This window comes from Oryzias melastigma, linkage group LG9 (assembly GCF_002922805.2).
Source record: "Oryzias melastigma strain HK-1 linkage group LG9, ASM292280v2, whole genome shotgun sequence".
Classification (NCBI taxonomy): domain Eukaryota; kingdom Metazoa; phylum Chordata; class Actinopteri; order Beloniformes; family Adrianichthyidae; genus Oryzias; species Oryzias melastigma.
Genome location: NC_050520.1, coordinates 14,120,716 through 14,132,960, shown reverse-complemented (window position 1 = coordinate 14,132,960; position 12,245 = coordinate 14,120,716). Strand labels below are relative to the sequence as shown.

General features: G+C 37.8%; 1 protein-coding gene across 1 annotated transcript in view; it reads left to right on the top strand.

Annotated features, from left to right (window-relative positions):
• The window catches only part of LOC112148145 (glutamate receptor, ionotropic, delta 2), a gene marked incomplete at both ends in the record, with an annotated part of 463,040 nt that overhangs the window by 346,130 nt on the left and 104,665 nt on the right, over positions 1–12,245 (top strand). Inside the window, 1 exon segment of the mRNA XM_024274979.2 lies at positions 8,242–8,295. Coding sequence (XP_024130747.1) covers positions 8,242–8,295 — 54 coding nt within the window.

Here is a 12,245-nt window from a genome sequence, read left to right as displayed (position 1 = left end):
AGAAAATGTTATAATGATGCAATAAAATAAATTAGCACAACTAAGACCTATTTTAGAGTTTTTATTTTGTAGTAGCTCACACTCCATTACAGCCCACTACCATATTTTTAAGAAAGGTAGGTCTGCCCCTGTTTTTAGATATTCTGGGAAATTTAATAGTATGTAGATTTTACATCCAGCAAAAAACGAGTCTGGAAAGCTCACTTTATGCTCCGACTGGTTGTTGCATGTTCAGAATAAAATATCATGAGTTGAGGAAAAATCAATCAAAGAAAAGCAGATCCATCCGAGTTGTACGAGCCCCTTACAGCTCAACGGGAAGGCATCTGTGAGGAAAAACTGCCAGGAGATCCAAACAACCTCAGGTGGTTCCTCCCTCTCAGCATAAATCATCAGCCGCTCTCCTCTAAACTTCTCTCAGATGACTGAGCTCCTCACCTCGTCGCTGAGGACAAACCCAGCCACCCTGCTAAGGAAGTTTATTTGATCTCCGAGTATGTGAGAAGTTGATCTTTAGGATCACTGCCCTCAGCATGCAACTATGGATGAGTGTGAGAAATTAGATCGACCACAAAACGGAGAGTCTAGCCTTCAGAGTCTGCTCTCCACGCGCTACAACAGATGAATACTGAGCCCTTATAACCACATGCCAGGCACCACTTCATGTGTCAACCTACCTCTCTGTGCTTCCCTGAAGTATGAAAAAAATGTCCAGACTCCCTAAATTCCTCCACTTGAGGGAGTGTGTCACTCCCAACTCAGAGGGGGTTTTCCACTTTTTGCCTGCACGAGTTTAGACGTGATGGTTCTGATTTTCATCCTGACAGCTTCATGCTTGGCCGCAGGCTGCTCTACTGAGAGCTAGAGGTCACAGTTGTGTGAAAGCATTGGAGTACATTATCTTAAAATGGCAGAGATTGAACCCTGAGATTCCGTACTGGAACACTGCTTTGCTGAGCTCTGGAATTCTGTCCATAAAGGGAATAAACAGATTCAGCGACGAAGTCAAACTCTGGAAAAGTCCAACACTAAGGATGCTTTTGCGTCAGCATGTGGACTTGTTTGATTGGATATTTTGACTCAAACCACTTTTTCAGTGTTTTACATTACAATAATCAGATAAACCCTGTGTGATGATATGTCCGCTCTTTTTACACAAACTAAAAGTGGCGACAGGGTGGCTATAGGAAATAGATGAGACACCCTACGACGGCATCACCTGTACACTTACATCATCCATATGAATATTTCACAATACACTCACCAAACACACGACAATGGTACGTTCTGTTTTCATGAGGTGGCCCCAAAAGCTTCAAAGGAACACCAAGTCGCATCTTCACTCCTCTCTACAACCCTCCACGGGCCAGAGCAACCCAGGAACCTGCAGCACCCATACGGGTTAATGCCCAGACCAGTCCATGTGACTACGAACCCATGCAAACACATCCGTTGTTTGCCAATAAATGTCTTTTTGTTGGACTTGTACAAGAGCGACGGGTGGATGAAGTCACTTTGGGACCAAAAAAAAGGCGTTGAGTCATCTCATGGTCACTCAATAAATGCTGTTATAGACCATCAGACTGTCAACTCTCAGACTTCTCAAAAAGGCTTTCATGTGTTGACTTTGGACAATTTACTTTTTTTTCACCAAACCCAAGCAGTTATTTCAATTCAACCCTCTAATGTCACAGAGTAAGAACAAGAACGAATAAAATATGTCGGTAGAAGTTTCCAGGTGATCTGAGGGGAACGATACCCTTGAAACTCCGTCCTAACCCCTGGACTGGCATTGAGATGTAAACAAAGGTTTTAGAGTTTGTGCATTTTTACATACATGCATGACAGAGGTGCACTTTATTGAACAGCCTTTAAGGAATCTATTTCTAGTGCTCTAAATCTGCCCTTTCACTAATTACTTTCAAACATCTGTCCAGATTAATACTAGTGGGAAGTCAACATAGAAAAACTGTTTACCTGCAGTAATGCACATCATTAAAAACAGTATTTAGATTTTAACCATTCTGTTTATTTTGCTACTTTTTCATCAAGTACCGCATTAATAAAATATATTTTGCACTCACTGTTTCTGACATTTTTACCTCATTCATAACATTGTTTTTCATAGAGAAGTTTTTAAATGTGTTATAATATGCTGTGAAAAGAGATGCTTTGAGTTTCTATAATTAGTGGGTTAAATCTGTAACTCTGTTATATCTGTAAATAACTTTTATTTTGAAGGTAAATAACTTTTATTTTGAAGGACTATGTATAGTTATTAAAAAAGGCAGTAAACTTGACTTAAACATAAAATAAATTTAGAGATAATAAGGAGAAAAAGCAAATCTTTATGAGAGTTTAGAATCCAGGAGTTAAATGTGAAAGTTATTAGTGCCGACGAAACAAAAGACCACAACTTCAAATGCAACTTAATTAGACGGACAAATTTAAAGGTAAGGAATGCGAAGGAAAATGCCATTTTGTTTTGTTTTGGTTGGTTCCTGAGTGTTTTACAGCAATACTCTGTGTCATCGTGATGCCATTTTAAGGAGACTTTAGTGGAGATGAAACCACTATTAGCCATGCTCTGCCACGCTCTCCAGCTGTTGCCTTTTGTTTACAGCTAAAACAAGTTTAATCACCCACTGTGCACTAGTCACCTAGACAATTAAACCTAATGATATACAAGAGTCACCGTATTTTAGAATTAGTACGAGAAGGAAGGTAAAAGAGAAGGAGAGAAACACAAAGAAATAAAGCTCAAATCATAGAAGGAGAGATGATCCAAGACTCATAACAAATAAATAAACAATTTGATGAAATAAAGCGTGAGGACGGGGGTCTGAAACCTGACGCTCTTTTGTTCTTCTATTGTGCCTCTTTGGATTTAAAGAAAAATGTTAATCCTTTTAAAAACAGGTTTGTATTCGTCACAGGATGTATTTTACTTTGAAAGGAACATGTATATGCTCCCATCCAAAGTAAAAAGTGAAAATTGTTATGAACAGATAAATTCAACATTTTTACAATTCAATTTTTACAAATATTTAAAAGCAACATTTCATAAATGAATGGGCTGTACTTAATTAAACTGTGAGGTGAGATTTCGCGGCTCTTTCTGAGTTTGAGTAGGACCTGGTTGCAGACAAGATGGCGACTGAAAATCATTAGTTGGAAGGAAGTCCGAGACCGGAATGTCACCTCCTCCACACCACCCCCGCCACATTTTGGTTGAAAAAGATGAATATAACTGGTGACCATAACAGTTGCAGGATTTATTTTTTGTTTGTTTTAAGCTTTGAACCTTCAACACCTGAGGTGTCTCTGTCATGACTTACAATGTTATATGATGTACAGTAACTCCTTAAATGATCAATGTGAATTTGCTGATCTGTTTTAAGCAAAACTTTAAAGCACCTTGTCATCGATTTGCAATACACTACTAATTTAAAGTGTTATATTCCGGTGCAAAGCTGTTTTTCTCCACCACAGAATTAACTGATTCACGTTGATCGCGTAAAGGGTCAAAGTTAACTGGACCTAGAGCTCCATTGTAAAAGTCTCAACAGTTTTACATTCTGAACACTTTTGTTGATATCCTTTTTTGAAATTAATAAAATATTTACCCTCTTTTTAAAACATATCAAGCTAATCCAGAACATTTATTTGCATAAAAGTGGCTCCAACTCTGAAATCTTATGGAGTTTTGGCTTCAAGCTGATGATGTTTGACAATTTCTGTTTTCAGGTAAGGATTTTTAGCCGCCATCTTGTCTGCTACCAGGTCCTCTTACTGAATTTTGGTTCATAAGAAACTCAACCAAGTGTTTCTTTTAGCGTTAAAGATTGCAGACCCCCAAGGGAAGCGAGAAAGAACACCTTTTTTCCTGTAAAAAAAATGTTTTATTTCAAGCACTATGAGAAACCTTGATTACTGATGGAACAGCAGGCTAAACTGAGGTCAGGAATTGTATTTCTTAATGATTCGTTTTTAACTGTTTGTTCAGTTTATCTGCAGGGATTCATAATATGTGTCACTTTATTTACGTTAAACAAATTCAATTGCAGTTACTATTGATTTCTTTTTGTACTTGTGGAAAAAAAATATTTATACTAATAGCCTATATAGAGAGAAATCATGTACATTTTCTTAACAGCATAGTAACATTTAGAGGTTTTAAATCCACAGCTCTTTTATCCCATGTTTGTTCCACTTAAGATGAAAGAAAACTTGCAGAGGTGATCAGCAGGTTATTAGCTTTATTTTTACTGCCTGCAAGCAGATAATAATGTTTTCTTGCAAGACTTAAAAGAAACAGTCATTTATAGATCTTTATTCATTCCTTGTGTAAGAATGTTTCAGTTGTAAAATGCTGCCCACACACATACAGAATCATTTTATACTTCTGTTAAAATTGTGTTCTTCTTGAGTAAACGTCTCAGGAAAATCAAATGATTTGCTAACTTGAAAAATTTGTCTACAGAGCAGAGCAAATGTTATTTCTTTTTTATTTTTTGTACACAATTGTATGGACACATTTACAGACACAAAGTCAGGTTACAGCCTTGGATTATTGACACAAAAATTCTGTCTGGACAGATCAGGCAATTGGCATTTTTCTCTTGCCACCAGTCAATCACCATGTTGTTACTAGCCAATCAGATTGTAAAATGCAATAATGATTTATTTAAACTGATTTTTTTTTGGAAACCAATAAAGATTTGCAATGATTGCAATAATCTGTTCATAATGCACCAAGCAGACAACTTTCATTTTTACACTTTTTCACAAATACTTTTAACAAAAAGTTTTAAAAAGTTTGATATATTTTATTAGAATGTTTTTACTTAAATTGGAAAACATATGTTGCATCTAATCCTGCAAAATATATAAAGTTGGATGTGTTTAGACATATTTACAGAACAAAAACAAGAGAAAAATAATTCAGAAAAAAGTTGATTAATGAGTAATAACACATGTTGGAACTAAATGTAACTCAATTAATGGTAAAAACAATGAATATAGCTTTAAAAATTGAATATATGTCTCCAAGTATGTTTTTTTCATTAATTACCTGTAACATAGTTTTTTTTACTTCATAAATATTCTTAATGATTTGTATTATTGGTAGTTCAGAGCTGACACATTAATTGTTTTTTTGACATACCTTTTTACAATTTTTGTGTAAAAAAAAAAGAAATTATCTCAACATGTTTATACTTTAATATGTTTGTGGAAATATATATACATATAATAAAGCATCTCCAGAGGTTTTCCAATGATGATAAATTTAAAAAAAATCCTTAAAGTTGAGATTTTAGCAGAAGTATTTACATGAGCTTATGTTAGTGAAAATGTCACACACAAGACAGCTTTGCTATATTTGCATGTGTTTGAAAATTGCTTGATTGATACCCTAAAAACCTTTGATGCGAGTTAACGCCTCCCTCCACTCAGTTTCAGCCTCTCTCTCCACACTTCAAAATACCGGGAATTCTGTCATCCACTCCACCTAAAATCTAAAACCAAAATATCATTTAACCCAATTATGCACACAGTTTGTGATAACTAATAAATATTAATAGGACTAGTTGTCAATTCTCTTTTTGACTCACAAATTTCTTACAGTTCTACCTTCATCGAAGCCCTTGCATATATACCAGATCAAAAAAAGTATCACTGTGAAGAGCGGTTGCTGGTTGAGCTGAACCTACTGAGACCTTGAGGCCTTTTCTTTTTGGTTAAATTTGTCTGCAATGATAATCTGGTTTTGTTTCAGGTGGCGCATTTAGTTATGGTTTAAATGAGTGTCTCCTAATCCTGGTCCTCAGGATCCGCAGCTCTACATGGTTTATTTGTTCCAACACACTTAATTCAAATGACTGTGACTCACTACCAGGCCTCTGATAGTGAGTCACCCTCTGATTAGTCACAGTCAGACGAGATGAGATGAGATGATGATAGGAATTTGGTGTGTTCAAGCAGGATAATGGCAACGAAATACAGGGCAGTGGGAAAATATATATTATGGGGGAGATGGGAGGCATATTGGAACCACAAGGGGGATCAATCTAGTACTTTCTTGCGGCGGTCTAAAGTGTGGGTACATGCAGAGGCTTGTGTCATGGAGGGCATCAGAAAGGAGACGTGCAGAGGTGCGGAAACTATGGAAGAAGAAAAGCTAATGAGTAACAAAGTTATGGCGAAGAAAAGTGGAGTATAGGGAGGTCTTTGAGCAGCAGTGTGGCTTTATACCAAGCAAGAGAACCACAGATGCAATATTTGCTTTGAGGATGTTTAAAGAGAAGAACAGAGAAGGTCAGAAAGAGCGCCATTGTGTCTTTGTTGATCCGGGAATGTCTATGACACCAAGAAAGGAGCTGTGGGGTTTGCTTGAGGATGTCTGGAGTGGCAGAGAAGTATATTGGAGGTGTATGAAAGCTTTAAGGCAAAGGTGAGATATACTGTAGATGAGAGACATGAGTTCAAGATGGAAGTGGCACCAAGGATCAACTTTGAGCCCCTTCGTGTTTCGTGTGGTGATGGACAGACTGACAGATATATTTTGACTACTGTAACTCTTCTACTGTTTGCACAATCAACAGATTCTATCTTTAAAAAAAAGTAGCTTTGCATCGTTATCCAACACTAGGTTATAAATGTATTGCCTATTGATGTAAAACTGACATAAATAGCCACTTTTCTCCTGATTTGAATCAGCCAATTGTAAACCAAGGGTCCTCGTTCCTGGACTTAGAGACTTACCACCCTGCCTGCTTTTCTGATCTACAAGCCCTGCCAGCTGCTGATTAGCTCAGTCAGATGTCTCCACATGCTGATTGAATGAACACACCTGGTCCAGGTAATCAGCAGCAAGGAGAGCTTGAAAACAGGCAGGGCGGTAGCTCTCGAGGACCAGGAATTGGCACCCCTGATGTAAACAGTAGAATTTGTTTGTCAAAAGCTACATTCACACCAGCCTCTGCAATGCACGTTCGAGTAACCCCGTCCAATGAAAATGAATGAATAACGCATACCAGGCATGAATGCAGCAAGATTGTCATGTCCAGTGATACAGAGTTAAAAGGTTCTAAGGCTGAAGCCACCAGAAAAGAATCTTAGAGGAAGACCAAGTAAGAGGGTCATGGATGTTTTTAACCCTTGTGCAATGCGTGGCATGTTAAAGTTAGGAGTGGGGTTGTCTGGGACCAACACATTCTCATCCCTAAGTCGTCACATACTGATGTTTGGTCAAGGACCCCTCCGCGTCCCTTTTTGATGTTTTCGGTGTCTCCAAATCGTTGTTTTTCAACATGCTGGCTGTTTCCATTAAATCATGGGTCCCTAACCTCCGAGCCATGAACCAGAACCGGTGCAGTACTACGACGCGTAGCGCACCAGTATCCAAACCTGATACCGGTACCCTAACCAGACACCAGACCAGATGCGGAACTGGATCCAAACCGGTACTAGAAGCAGGACCGGGCGTAAACCAGTACCGAGTTATGGTTAGAGTACCGGTACTGGCCTAGGGTACTGCGTCCAATTCTGTTACCCTGACCCATTACCGAACCTGAACCCGTAACAAACACAGTACAGGGCACAAACCAGAAGGGCTACTGGATGTGAACCAGTACCTGGTTAAGATTAGGGTACATGTACTGGGCTAGGATACCACATCCAGTAACGGTACCCTAACCTTAACCCAGTACTGGACACATCCTGAGGACCAGTGCTCATCCAGTTCCGCATCTGGTACCACTTCCAGTACCACGTCCTGAGGGTTGCGGACCCTTGATTTTACAAACAGCCAGCATGTCTAAAAAACGACGTGATGGGGACACCCAAAACGTAAAATAATGAAGCGGGGGGTTGTTCCTATTACCAAATATGAATATGTGATGACTTGAGGATGAGAATGTGTTGCTTGAACCCACAAAACAGTGTGCTGAACTTCTTATTTCCAATGGTTTTTGATTTGTACTGATGTCCATGGCCGACATGAAATCCTGTCCACTTTTGTCATAGGAAGGATACTTGTTCAATGTTAGGGTGGGGCCATCTGGACCCCAAAAGACAGCCCAATGAAGGAGGATATGAGGATGGTTGGTGTGAGAGAAGAGAACACTAAAGACTGAATTAGATCCATGCTGTGGCAACCAGCATGGATAATGAAACCGATAAAGATTTTCTGGCTGATTTCCTCATCATTTCTAAATGTGCTGTTTGTGTGTTTTACAGGTTGTGGAGACAAACCTAGTTGCCTTTGATTGCCACTGGATCCTTATTAATGAGGTAAGTGCTCTCACAGTTATGAGTAGCCTTGTTGTCTGGATGACGTCAGGATTCTTTTATCCCCGTGTTAGATGTTTTTAAAAGGGAGGCGAATGTACATTTTAAAAGTTATTGACTAATTTAATGAATCTTTTTGTTCAAAATGACCCTTTGGGATCCATTAAACATGTTTATTTGAACTCCTCCCAAAACACTTGAGATGAAAACAGGAAGATACATTTACTGATGGAGCTAAATCTGAAGTCAAAAGTAAAAACCTAAGAGCATTGATGCCACGATTTTTGCAGCTTCCTTTTTGTTTGTGCCTGCTGGTATCAGGCGGTTCAATACTTTTGCTCCAGTTTTCCGGCTGAACAGAGGGAAGCTGCCAGAGTGGCGGGGGAGGAAAACGCCCTCTCTGCTATGAGTCAAAGTACTTCTTTCTGAAGTTTCCTTTTTCTCCGTTTAGTCCATGAAATACTTTCATCCATGTTCTGAATCCAAATGTGATTGTTAACATGGATCAGAGAAACCATTGTTCGTAAGTAAAAACATAATCAATCTTTAATGACGACTGTAATTTGGTATTAAGTTGAGAAAAGGGAACTGGCTTTGATCTGACTGTATGAGAAGAGCCTTAAACCGAGCAGATCCGCTCGGGTTTGGATGCGTATTTGCCCTGCTGACTAATGCACTGTTTTTTTTTTTTTTGTAGCCTTGGGCATTACTGACATCACACAACAGGGGGCTCTTGCTGCCAAACTCTCCACGTCTCATGTCTTACTCTTCATTCACAAACGTGCACACATCAAACACACACAAACAAAGCAAACCCACTGGTGAGAGAACATCATTTACTGTAGAATTTCTTATAAAACAAGATAAAACAATGAGATATTTTAATGTGGGAGTTTTTTTCCCCCTCTGTTCCATTTTCAACAGTTAAACATGTCTTAATTGCACACGACTGTTGTTTCATTTCTTTTTCTTATAGCCTTTTTTATGTTTTCAACAAGTCTTTAGATGCCTCAATTCTATTAATGGTGCAGAGATGGCATCAGTCTCAGCATCTGACAGTTTGCTTTTTCTTTTGGAAAATTAACATAGAAGAGGGGTCACAGCATCGTTGTCATAATCTATTCCTGATATCTGAGAAACTCTTGACATGTTTTTTTTTTCTTGACTAATGCTTCCTGTTTATGAAGGAGAACAATTTTACATCTCAACCACTTCACTGTTTCTTATTAGAATTAATTTGTGATATTCTAATACAGGGGTGTCAAACTCAATCGCACAGGGGGCCAAAATCCAAAACACACCTTATGTCCCCGGCCGAACAGGTTAACATTTATTGAACACACTAAAACCACATTTTTTTTTACTTTAGAAAACTGCGAGACACGGCCAGTACCGGTACCCTAACCCTAGCCTGGTCCACGTTCGGGACTGGGTTAAGGTTAGGGTTGGGATACCGGTAGCTATCCAGTCATACAAATTTGAGCCGGTAGCCAGACGAGGAAAAATAAGAAGTTTGTGGATCTACAAGTGAATGCTAAGTTTTTTCCAACATCATTGTTTCATCTGATCCTGATTCACAATAATTTGAATACTCAGAATTTTCTCCATATATGTCCTTCACTATCAGATAAATACCACTAGAACGTGTTAAAAACATCAAAAAATAAAATTTTCATCTGAGTGTGTCTTTAATCGTATTGGAATGTATTCTATGTTTTGTCCAAAGGGCTTACTGGGTCCTCCTCAGCTATCCTGGAGTTAACTGAACAGGTCCTCAGTTCATCACTGCGCATTTAATTTATAGATCCACAGTATTATTAAAATGAATTAAGACATTAGTAAACACACCGACCGGATTCACTGAAATGTATTAGCTAATCTCCTACTGGCAAGTGGATTTAGCAGAATGGATGCAGCTAATGTTGGCTCTGTTATGATGGATTTACCAAACTCTGCCCAGTCTTGTTGGATGCATTTCATCTGTAAAGACTGTATGGAATAGAGAGGAAAGTGCATTTTACTTTTCTTCCTTTTACGCCGGCTACTCTTTTTTATTTTTTGGAAGTGATTGTTTTCAGGTGTTTTTCCACCTTTCAGACTACTATGGAGGGAGGCCTACTTTATTGCTGTCATAACTTTCTTTATCTACAGCCCACAGTCAGACAGCACCACGGGGGGAGTTCAAAGCTTCTAAATGATCATTGTTCTGTCACCCATCTCCTTCACTTTCAGGATCACAGGATGAAAAGTCATCATTCTTTATCTGCTCCGTTGTTGTGCCACTTTTTCTTTTTTTTTTTTCCTTTTTTGGGCAATTTAACATTTATTGCACTTGTTTGCCCTCAAGGAGAACCATTCGAGTCGTCTTGTCTTGAGATTTCACATTATAGTAGGAGGAAAATGCAATTTTACTGGAGTTATGGGAATCGTCGTATACACATGCACGTGACTGCTGATGTGTTCTTTTATCACCGCAGACGGCAAACAGTATCAAGAAACGGTTGGATATTCTACAATTTGTTTGAGAATTCTGCAGATTTTGGGCCTTCAATGTCAATTGACTTTTGTTCTAACTTCTCTCTTGTCATTGTGTTCCCTGTAACTTGTCTTTTAATTTGTAATAAATCCCCAACTGCTGATAAATTGGCTGCCAAACCTCACTTTGTATTGCATGTAGAGTAGAAGTTAGATAAGCTGGTTAAATGCTTTTGTCTAACCTTCATACCAGACATGCTTCTGGAAATCCTTATTAGTCTAAGTATGAGATAAAAAGAAAAAAAACTGAGAGAGGAAGCAGATAAACAAAATGAATTGAGAAACTCATTTTGTTATATTACATAACTTTAGTTCATGAATGTGGAGCACAGCAGCAGGCTATAGTACCTATTACATGCATCTTGGAAAACACAAAGGTATTTTTGTTTAACATCTTTTTTAAAAGTATTCCAAGTGGATTTTAATTATGAGAAAAATGTGTGCAATGCGACACGAGTTCATTAGAAATTCCCTTCTGAGTTGTTCGACCAAGTAAGCCTCCACTGATATCCCATCATCCCCTTGTTTACACACTTTCCCACTAGAGCAGAAGTCTGCTACCTTTAATGCTAAAAGAGCCATTTGATTCAGGTTCTTATGGACTGAAAAACTGAAGCGAGATCCAGTTTTATCTTAAAAAATAAAACAAATATGTTTTATTTATGTTTATGAGGTCCGTAAGCCATTCATTTATAAAATATAGCTTTGAAATGTTCTTACCAATTGAGTTTTTCTATATATAACAAATTTAACTTCTTTAACTTTGCACAGCTGCACATATAAGTTCCTTTCAAAACAAATCCTTCTCCAGGATTTTTCTTAATTAAAATGCAAGAAAGATGAGATTTTCTAATGTTATGATTTTGGTGTTCTTTCATCCTTTTTCTTCTTTTACTAGTGATTAAAAACACTTGTTTTTAGGGGTATAATCCACTTTTTTATCTATAAATGTAAATGCAATAAGATAATGTAGCTGATGATACACTTTGATTTTAACCACAGTTTACGTTATTTTCGGGGAGCTGGACAGAGAGCTGGGACTCAGTTAAGCTTCTTAAAGGCTTAATGGATGCGTAGCTGAATATTCAGAGAGGAAATTTTGATTGATTTATTGATGAATAGTAATGCTTCTGTGATGGAATATTAAGTGAATGTGAGTATAAAGAACTTGTTTATTTGAAAATAATTGGATTGCATATGATAGCCGGGAAACTAAAGGATAGACTGTTGTTCAAATACTTGCAGTTCTTCTATTGGTTAATTTTCTTCTTAATCAAAAGGACAAAAATCTCAAATTTAAATTTAGATGTACAATTAGGTCTTAATGTAGTATTAAGAACCCACATGGTGACATCAGTGTAACAGGAAAATATAAATGTGTTCACTTGGTTTTTGCGTTTAATAAAACATAAGTCAGT